This window comes from Osmerus eperlanus, chromosome 6 (assembly GCF_963692335.1).
Source record: "Osmerus eperlanus chromosome 6, fOsmEpe2.1, whole genome shotgun sequence".
Lineage (NCBI taxonomy): Eukaryota > Metazoa > Chordata > Actinopteri > Osmeriformes > Osmeridae > Osmerus > Osmerus eperlanus.
In genome coordinates, this window is record NC_085023.1 from 10,625,044 (window position 1) to 10,635,763 (window position 10,720).

The 10,720-nt window shown below is 48.5% G+C and overlaps 1 protein-coding gene across 1 annotated transcript in view; it reads left to right on the forward strand.

Moving 5' to 3' along the window:
- Positions 1 to 9,523, forward strand: part of dlg5a (discs, large homolog 5a (Drosophila)) — a 36,299-nt gene extending 26,776 nt beyond the window's left edge. The window contains exons 22-33 of the mRNA XM_062463422.1: positions 579 to 741; positions 1,450 to 1,583; positions 1,714 to 1,878; positions 2,206 to 2,389; positions 3,148 to 3,296; positions 4,156 to 4,326; positions 4,448 to 4,644; positions 4,766 to 4,909; positions 5,727 to 5,854; positions 6,172 to 6,281; positions 7,000 to 7,109; positions 7,194 to 9,523. Coding sequence (XP_062319406.1) covers positions 579 to 741; positions 1,450 to 1,583; positions 1,714 to 1,878; positions 2,206 to 2,389; positions 3,148 to 3,296; positions 4,156 to 4,326; positions 4,448 to 4,644; positions 4,766 to 4,909; positions 5,727 to 5,854; positions 6,172 to 6,281; positions 7,000 to 7,109; positions 7,194 to 7,297 — 1,759 coding nt within the window. The 3' untranslated portion in view covers positions 7,298 to 9,523. The remainder of the gene's footprint in view (positions 1 to 578; positions 742 to 1,449; positions 1,584 to 1,713; positions 1,879 to 2,205; positions 2,390 to 3,147; positions 3,297 to 4,155; positions 4,327 to 4,447; positions 4,645 to 4,765; positions 4,910 to 5,726; positions 5,855 to 6,171; positions 6,282 to 6,999; positions 7,110 to 7,193) is intronic.
- Positions 9,524 to 10,720: the final 1,197 nt, after the last annotated feature.

Genomic DNA, 10,720 nt, shown 5'->3' on the forward strand with positions numbered 1-10,720 from the left:
ATGATTCACGCTCTAGATATAAGTGAGTGAATCAGTTGCATGTTCACAACAGCATGGTGCTCCGTGTGTGTGTGTCCTGGTCACCTTCCCGCGCCTCCAGGTAAACGTTCTGTCTACCTGAACCCCTGGACCTCCAGCTAGTCTGGTTGGGTAGCACGCTTTCCCGTTTTCTCCCTGCCGCTACCGGTGGCCTGGGCTCCAATGCCTTGCAATGACATCACAAGACCCGTTGCGATGTCCTGTCTCAAGGGATATTTATCTCAACAAATGGCTTCATAAATGTCACTGGCCTGCATGAAAATGCGACGACCCTGTCACTGTAATGTCATATTCATACTCCAGGGTCATATTCTGTACACCCCAAAAACCCAAACTGGTGCTGTCAAACTTTGGATTTGCATGCTTTTCCGTCGTCCAGGGTTTCCATGACGGCTCGTCTAGAACGCCTAGAGGCTTGTTGCTGTCTAGGATTAGGGTGTTGAGCACAGCTGGGACCTCATATTCCCCCCTCCCCCTCCAACACGAACGTCCTTCCTTCTATCTCATCACCGTCTTCTCATCTCCCCCCTCTTCACCAGACCGTACCTGGAGGAGCCTCGCAACGTGATCGTCCACAAGGGCGCGGAGCCTCTGGGCATCTCCATTGTGGGCGGGGAGAACGGGGGGATCTTTGTCTCCAAGGTGACGGGAGGCAGCATCGCTCACCAGGCTGGGCTGGAGTACGGCGACCAGCTCCTGGAGGTACACCACTTCCTGTTTTGGTCCGGTCAATTACAGTCATGAATACGGCTGCAACGGATGAAACATGTATGGGGGGGGGATAGTTTAAAGGGATATTTCCTGACCATCTAGACAATGCATCCAGTTCCACTGTAACATATCCGACCCATACCAGAGATTTGCACTCCTTAAGCATGCTAAAGACTACCAGTATTTGCACAACTGTATTTTGTAGATTTAAAAGCTAGACATATTTTTTTTATTTACATTTATGCATTTAGCAGACGCTTTTATCCAAAGCGACTTCCAAAAGAGAGCTTTACAAAAGTGCATAGGTCACTGATCATAACAACGAGATAGCCCCAAACATTGCGGGTAGCCAAAACATGAAACATACACTGTGAACACTAAATAAGTCCCAAAGGGAAGAACCATAAGAGCATGTAGTTAAACAAGTTACAGTTAAACAACATGTACCTCAATGCAAGGGTATACCTGTGGAGAAAAAAAAAGCAAGCAACAAAAATATATTTCATATAGATACGCATGTTCCTGTTACAGCGAATGAGAGAGGATTTAATAGAGAACAGAATATACTAGGGATGGACTTCATGGACTCCTGGATCCCTCCCTCCTTCCAGCATCCAGGGATCCATGAAGGGCATCTCTTCTCTACTCTCTGCTCTATTAAATCCTCTCTTATCTCCCCCCCCTCCCCCCCTCCCACAGTATAATGGCATCAACCTGCGCAACGCCACAGAGCAGCAGGCCCGTCTCATCATCGGACAGCAGTGTGACACCATCACCATCATGGCCCAGTACAACCCCCACATGTACCAGCTGGGGAACCACTCACGCTCCAGGTAGGACAGAGGGACCCGCCCACAAACCAGCTCAGATCGGCCCCATTCCGTCATATTCCCTAAAAATAAATAAAAAATCTTCCATCTCTTTGTCACTCACGCCGTCATTTCTGTCCCCCTGACCGCCCAGCTCTCGCCTGGAGCCGGTCAGCGGCCAGTCCACGCCCCAGGGGAGCGGCGCCACCACGCCCGACAACCACTCCAACATCGACACCCTGAGCGAGCAGGACGAGGGCACGCTCACCCCCTCCTCCAAACAGACGACCCCCACCACCAGCCCCAACAGCTTCATCAGGTGACACGCGCTCTCGTTGGGCCCGGGGGTGGAGGCGACGGGCATGGAAACGGATGGGAAACGGGGAGATTTAGGTGGGGGATAACAAGCTGATTTTGGGGGTAGACACGCTTCTGCGGCCACCACAAACCAGGACGTGTCGGGTTGATTGTGAAGACATTGCATCACCCTCCCCCCCCCACCCCACCCGAGAGTTAACCAATCACAGACGAAGAGACCGAGTCTTCGGTTCATTGTGCTAAGCCTGTCATTGTGGGGAGCCTAGTCTGAAAATGTCGACTGGGAAAAGCAAGCTACGGCCTTGACCGAGGGTCTCCCTCCCCCCAGGATGCCGTTGGAGGGCAGCCGGAAGGTGGCGGAGGCGCGCCTGGTGACGGTGCGCAGGGCGGGGGCGGAGGTGGGGGTCACCCTGTGTGGGGGGAACCTCTGGGGAGTCTACATCGAGAGTCTGGAGGAGGACAGCCCAGCCTGGGGGGCTGATGGCCTGCTGCCAGGAGACCTCATACTGGAGGTATGGAAACACACACACACTCTCTGACTGTTGATCCACCGTGGAAAAGCAGCCTGTCTCTGAGCACTCCTATACAACCGTCCCTCAGAACCCAGAGTGAAATTGGGCACCTTCAGACACTGTTACCCGCTCGAAAACAATTTCAAGTTGAAAGTCATTGTTATTCTGGACGCACCCTCGACAGCGGTGCCAGAAGCCATTGCCATTTTCCCCGCCTGCCTTTTGTTCTTCATTGATTGCTCTCGTCTTTCTCTCTGTCTCTCCGCCCCCCCCTCCCCCCCCCTCCACCCTTCTTTTGTCCACAAGCAATCTATCCAGCTCATTGCTAACTCGTAATAAGCCATTCCTGGCATGCTCCCATTTAGCGCTCCAGCCACAAAGGACGGCTCTCTGCAAGGCAGCTGTAGAGCTTTGTCATCTCGACACACAGTGTAACTGTCCCCTTCCATCCCTCCAGCCATTCACTCCCCCCCCCCCCCCCCCCCCACCCTCAGCTCAGATCGATGGCAGGGACACTTAATATAGCTGAGAGCCCAAAGGAAATGTTGCTGTTTACTGTCTCGGCCCGGCCAAGACTAGGAATTCGAAATGAATTTCCAGACCAGTCTGAACAGTTCCAACAGCGGTCACTTTCCTCTCGTTTCATTTGGCGCACTCAATCTCTCCGAGTTGAAATGTGCTTCTTCAGCTTGTGACTGTGGTTGCATTTGGTGTTCAGTTGTCTCCATCGACTCTCTCACACACTCTCTCTTTCTCAGTACAACTCTGTGAGCATGAAGAACAAGACTGCGGAAGAGGTGTATGTGGAGATGCTGAAGCCTTCAGAGACGGTCACACTCCGGGTGCAGCATCGTCCGGACGACTTCAACCTGCTGAAGGACTCTCCAGGGGACGGCTTCTACATCAGGTATGGGGAGCGGTCGACACACACCCGCGCGCACACACACACACACACACACTCGTGCTTTGTTCTAACACCCAGATAACTTGACATGCATGCAACAGCTCTTCCGACAGGCGGCTTCTCTCGGCTCCATAAAAGTTATTTTGTAGTCCCTCCCCCCCCAGTGTCTCCCTCTACACTCTTGCATCCACTATATATAGCCCCACCACTGGAAACAAAACCATCTTTGAATCTAAGCAAGCATGTATGCCATAGATGGAGGACAGGATGGACTGCCTCAACCAATCAAAGGGCTATCTCAACACAGGCTAGATTGATCGGCTTCGTGGACACGCGCCATCTCTCGCTCTCTCCGTTGTTCCCTAGACGCACTGAGGAAGCCGAATGGACGAAGGGTCTAAAATAAGCCTGTTTGTTGTAGCCCGGACTCTGTGTGCGGCGCCGGCTGCCGCAGTCACTTGTCATACGGGCCGGGCTCTTTGTGATGTCACCCGCGGTAAATACACATGCGCGCCTGGGCCGTCACGGACACGGTGATTTACGAGGCTCCGACCCAACCCCGGGGCAACACTGTGGCCGGATTAGCTCACGCGCGCTCGCATTTTCTCTCCCTGGGTTGCACTTTCACTAGCCCCTCTTTTCTCCCTCCGCTTTCTCCCGTCCACCTCGTTTCTCCCTTCCTGTCGTATTCCATCTCCCTCTTCCTGTCGCTTCCCCCCCCCCCCCCTGTCTGTTCCATCTCCCTCGGCCCGCTTTCCCCACCTCCCTTATTGAATCATCCCTATCAACAACCCCCCCCCCTTCCTCTATCGTTCTCGCGCACATTCACACTCTCTCCCCCATCCCCCCCCTCTCTCCCCAGAGCACTTTATGAGCGTGTGGCCGAGGCACAGCTGGACCTGAGTTTCAAGAAGGACGACATCCTGTACGTGGACGACTCTCTGCCAAAGGGCTGCTTCGGCACCTGGATGGCCTGGCAACTGGACGAGAACGCGCAGAAGATCCAGCGAGGCCAGATCCCCAGCAAATACATGTGAGACGCGCTCACACACACACACACACGCACACACAGGTATTTCCCAGTAATCCCACAGCCATGGGCTCGTCCATCGAGCCGACAAGTAACTCTCGCACGTGTGTGTGTGTGTGTGTAGGATGGACCAGGAGTTCTACCGCAGACACAGCATGACGGAGATGAAGGAGGACGGGGGCTCCAGTAAGACCCTGTCGGCGGCGGCCCGCCGCTCCTTCTTCAGGAGGAAGCAGAAGCACAAGAGGAGCAGCTCCAAGGAGGGCAAGGAGCAGGTGGCCCTGGACGCCATCAGCACCGACTCCATCCCCTTCCTGGAAGGTGAGGGAGGGGGGGGGGGGGTGAGGGGGGGTTGGAAACCGGCACGCACGCCTGGGAACGGTGACATTCCATAAAGCGGAGCCCTGGATAGTAATTTGTGTGTGTGTGTGTGTGTGTTTAGACTGTGTGAGTCTGGCGTACCAGCGGGTCCAGAAGGTGGAGTGCCCCTCCCCCAGACCCGTCCTGGTCCTCGGCCCGCTCACGGACCCCGTCAAGGACATGCTGGTCAAGGACTCCCCGGGGAAGTTCTGCAGATGTGTGCTGGGTGAGTCCGGACATGTGCAGACATGCGACATACGTCGTGCCCCTCGTCAGACGCAACATCCCAAAGGGCACAACGGATATCCCAACTCGCTTCACTTCCACCTCCACATTTACTTCTGTAAGGGCTTTGAACTCCAGAAGTATCCAAGTCACAGATCATCTTGTCTGCTCACCTATGTGCCTAAAATAAACACGTTCCATTCGCGTATACTGTGGCAACCACCAGCAGAGAGGGACTACAAAGCAGAGGCAGGATTTAAACACTAAGCCTAAGTTTATTAGCCCAAAAAGGGTTTGACCAAAAAATACAAAATACTTCCTCGGTTGACAGTATGTTTCGCAAGGCCTTCACCTGTCCATCCACCGGCTAGTTCTGTCGAATAACTACCCCCCCCCCCCCCCCCCCCCCCACCGTCAGCGGCCTGTGAGTGTCGCTGTTTTTGGTGTTGAAGGCCGTGTTGTCTTCCTTCCAGCACCTGAGCTGTCATACTGCCCCAGACCAGCCCCAGTATCTCTCCTGAGCTCTTGTACTCTGCTTCTGGTGCTTGAGGCGAACCCTAAAGCTAGTTTAAGGGATCGTCCAATCAGAGCTTTGGTACTTAACCAACTTGTTGCACTCCTTTGCTTCGATCCATGCAGAAGTGTTAGTGTTTTATTTCACTTATCAGTATTTTGAGGTCAGACTAATTGAATGGAATACGCAGTGTGCTTTGAAATGTGTGAAAGATATTTTGGGGTGATTAGAGAGACGACAAAAGTGTCTTTTCTGTTTCTGCTCCCTAACGGCGCTCCTCTCTCATCTGCTCGGTCTCTTCCAGAGGTGATGAAGGCCTCCCAGCAGGCCATCGAGCGCGGCGTCAAAGACTGCCTCTTCATCGACTACAAACGCAGGAGCGGCCATTTTGACGTGACCACGGTGGCCTCCATCAAGGAGACCGCAGAGAAGGTACTTTGGAAGCTCTGATCTCCGTCGTCATGTGTCGGACTCGATTTAAGTGTCTTTTAATAAATAAATGCAATTTGGGCTTTGATTTCAAAGTTGGTGGGAGACGAGGTGTATTGTTCGCGAGATGAGATTCAGATTCTGATTAGCGATTAGTTCCACACAACCCTAGCACCGCTGAGTCATTGTGCACCTCTATCTGGAGTCGATTCATTGCTATCTGTTGTTTGTGTATTCATCACTGCTGAGGAGGAGTGTCGGTATCTGATATGCCAAGTCATTTGTGGCTCCCTCCCTCCCTCCCTCCCTCCCTCTGGAAGGACTGTCACTGTCTGCTGGACATCGCCCCGTACGCCATCGAGAGGCTCCACAGCGTTCACATCTACCCCATAGTGGTTTTCATCCGCTACAAAAACGCCAAGCAAATTAAGTAAGTGACTCGATGTCTTGTCCGGCCTTTAGTTTGCTACATGCTCAACTGTAGGCTACAGTAGACAGTGTGGGTCTGTATGTCGTATCCACCCTTTCAGTGTTCCTACTAACCTCTACACAGTGTGTGTGTGTGTGTGTGCACGCACACATGTATGTGTGTGCACGCACACATGTATGTGTGTGCACGCACACATGTATGTGTGTGCACGCACACATGTATATGTGTGCTTGATGCAGCAGGATTATCCCAGCTTCTGTCTTCACACTCCTCACCACCAGCACTTCTGGGGCACACACACACACACAGACACGCGCACACACACACAGACACTTGCATAATCCCAAACATCTGGAGAAGCTCTCCCTCATTTTTAGTTATTTTTTTTTATATAGATTATTTGGTGGAAGCCCTCAGCCTCAGCACACCCTCACCCTCAGCACATCTTCTCTGGTTATATCACCAGAGCCTCTTGGCTGCTCCTTTTATGTAATAATCTAGGACTCTGTGCCAATTTACTGGAAGAATCTATGTTTGTATCCGTGTCGTAATACTTTCTACTGTACTATCCCCACCTTAGTTTTTTTTTATCAATGACAGTTTTTTAAAGGAAGAAATCTGATGGTTTTTCAGCCGTTTTTATTTAAAACTTTAACCTTATGAGTAACATTGCGATGATGACTTGGTCTTGACTTTCTTCTCTGTCCTTTTCTGACAGGGAGCAAAAAGACCCAGTGTATCTGCGGGACAAGGTCTCTCAAAAACATTCCAAGGAGCAGTTTGAGGTTGCACAGAAGATAGAGCAAGAGTATAGCAAATTCTTTACAGGTCGGTATTTTGCCATGACGGCACCTTTTCCCTCTTGATACGCATGGACTGATTTTTAACCCTCCCTTTTCCTTGCTGTTGCAGGTATTGTCCAGGGCGGCACCCTACCCTACATTTGCACTCAGATCATGACTATTGTGGATCAGGAACAGAGTAAAGTCCTGTGGACTCCCCATGGCTGCCCCTAGAGGACAGAGGGCACCACTGCACTCCCAGTTGCGCCTCACCTCCACTTGCAAACATGATAAGCAAACTTCCTCACTATACCAATAGGTACACCACAGCGAGCTACACATGTAAACTAGTAATATTTTTGTTATCTTGTTATGCTATTTTTTTATCAGAGTCTACTACTATTATTCTCGTGTATTCTGAAGCAGGTTTGGTAGCACTGAATGTTGATGTTTTAACAGTTTATTCGGTCTTCCCTAAGGGTCTATGGTGGCGTCTTGTTGCTGCGTTGTAAGCATCCGTTTACAGTATAAGATGAGTCTGAGTATAGGTGTTAGATGTTTGCTTGAATGTGTTTAGCCCCCCCCCCCCCCCCGAGCCAACCCTCGACCCAAACCAAGTCAAGCACCCTGTCCCCAGACACAGCCCTCTCATCACAAACCTGTGTACCAAAATGACATTTGTGTATCCCCCTTTTATACACACCCATGTGATGACTGACAACTAACGCTGTGTCATGATAATTGTGTGTGTGTGTGTGTGTGTGTGTGTGTCCTTTGTGTGTTTGATGACGGCGAGCAATTTTGTTGATTTCATTGTAATGACTAATGTAGTCTGATCGAATCACGGTTCATTGTGTTGGTATCAAGTTGACACCATGGAAACGGAATTTGAAGGACAGACATCACCAAGCAAGCGGTGGTCCACTGTGTATCTTAAGCTTGTTTTTGCACCCAGTCTCTGTTTGTGCAAAAGTGTATTGCCTAAATGGACTTCCCAACCACCCCCCTCCCTATAGCAAAAGCGAAGGCTAAGATGATACATTTAGAGTTCCTGTGGTTTGGGATGGCACGTTTACGGGCCTTTCTGAAGTGCCTTCGTAGACGTAGAAGCCTGATCTCTGCTCTGCCCTAGACACTCAGCTAGACTGTTATATGCACAGAGGGAAGAGATGGATGGCTGGATGGATGCATGAAGTGCGCAGGAGGGCTGGGTCCGGGGATGGGAGCACCGGCGAGTGGGATAAGGGCTAGAAAGATAGGAGGTTGGAAAGTGGACCAAGAGTTTGGGTTAGGGACCAGGTCAGGATAAGCGCGTATGACAATGGTGAGGTTTTGAGGCTATAGGCTGCAGAGGCCAGCTAACGGGTGAACTCCACATAATGCACTCCAGGGCTAGACAGACCACTGTGTATCTATCACATTATCTCTCTGTCACATATTTAATGACAATATAGAGTATAACAAATATAAGGGTGTGCATTCCACAGCACAGGCACAGCAGTACTGTACCTGTATGCACTGTGTGTACTGTATGCAAAATGCATATGAAAGCGTATATATATATTTCATGTATTTTACCAAGCTACAGGCCTAGGGAAGTTCAGCTCTCAAGACATGTCTTAGCAGGAATTGGCATGTTTTTTTGTTTGTTTTTTTTTTCGTTTTATTTTCGTGTTTGGTTGTCAGTCACTTTTCAATGTAGCCTACTAAAAAAGAGACACTATGGAGCACATTTTGCAGGGTAATATCTTTAAGCATTTTCCTTGAATCTGTTCAAATGTAAAGGATATTTCCCCCCCATTGTTATTTACTTTATTTTATTTCTTTTTAATGAAGATTCAAACAATATTGATATTGTCCCTTACCTGTTCCCTGTTAACCATATCCTGCCTCCTTTTGTTGTGCCAAAATCCTGTATGGCAATTGAGTCCTTTTTTATTTCTGTTTTGCACTTGTTAATCTGTGAACCTTTAAACAAATTAAGTGTTCCTAGGTTTCCAGAAGACTTCATAAATAGGTACTATAATTTTCACTGTAACTAATTCACATTTAATTGTATCACACCAGTTCCTTACATTTCATCAATGGCCTTTCATTTTTAATTAGGAAACAAAAGATTGCTCCTCATACTTTGAATTCTTACAGAAAAAGGGATTTCTTCTTGCACAGTTTTTCAAAGGAAAATTGATTCTGAATTTTGACTATTGGGTTTAAGTAAATTGGATATAAGTACATTTTAATGTAACACTTTTTTCAGAGTGGGTAGACTATGATTTAAAATGTGAGGGATGCAACTGGACATGGTTGTATTTTTAGGAGGAAAGACTAGCTTCCAGGTACTGTTCTGATTGCGGTTTTCTTTATTAAAAAGAATGTGATTTGTATGAAATGTTCCAAGACATTAACATGAAAATAAAAGTCATTTTCTGTATCACAACATGGCCTGGGGAAGTGGATTGGATGTTACACTAATGTACCTACTCATAATATTCTCCAAAAGATCCTCAATTACATAATAAGTCTAGGTGAATGTAAGAAGAAGCCCAAAAAGAGACAGTTGGCAATCAATTCTTAAGTGTGTCGGTCTTTGGGCTGCTATCATTTGATCAGTTTATTGTCACCACTGCATGGCAGGCGTAGAAAATGACAGGCTCTGTTCAAGGATAGCTGTTCTATGGATGTTCAGAAATTAACTGGTACTTAAAAAGAAAAAAAGCTTCTGGCCTTCAGAGGGTCTGTAATGAAAGAAAAAAACATTTTGCTGAAAGCAGCAGAAAAAAATGACAGATGAAACAGCCATCAATTTATGTGGGAAGAAAGATCACCCCGACGATACCTCAGGTTGTGTCGGAGAGATATGTGGTCTTGCTTCAGACTTGACAATGCGGCTCCACATTCCTCAGAATTTCAACGTCCTCGACCAAGATGGAGTTTTGGAGCCGTTTATCTTTCATGTGTTGGCTCCCAAGTACCCACATATTATACAGATAACAAGTTGATCTGTCTAGCCATCCTTCAACCGTAGTTAAGTAAAAAACAAAAAAATATATGGGATGGCCTTCGTAGCATTTGCTGAACAGCTTTGTTCTAGTCAAGGCTGCTCAAAGGAAAAACTGGTTTTACCTCAAATTTGACACAAAGCTTTTCCATGCAAAAAACCCTCTAGTATTAGTTATTCTAGTAGAATACATCAAATAAAAGTATTGAATTAGCTGGTGTCATCTTTAGTGTGTGCAGTAAAATTCTGATGAGCACATTTTGTAATGTTGAATGACTACCATTCACATCCTTCTAGGCAGCCTCTAGCTATGCCAGACCTTACTGGTTTATTGGATGTCCAATGCTCGAGGTCACTACTACCTTCAAGCACTGTTACCAAGGTTACATGGTCCTTCATCTGTGTTGTCACTGGAGATAAATGCCTCCAGCTACCTTCTCTGCCTGGCCAGGCGAGGCGAGCATCCGGTGCAGCAAATATTTCTCACAACCATCCAACTCAGCTGTCACCCAGAAGCTGGGTGCTGGGGCCGGAGATACATGTTTTCCAACCGCAACCATATTGGACCCTCTGAAAACTGTGGAAAAAACGATGGTCTTTTTCACTTAAATTACTTTGCCAAACTGTAATATACCAACGTTGGCATGTCCCAATAACTC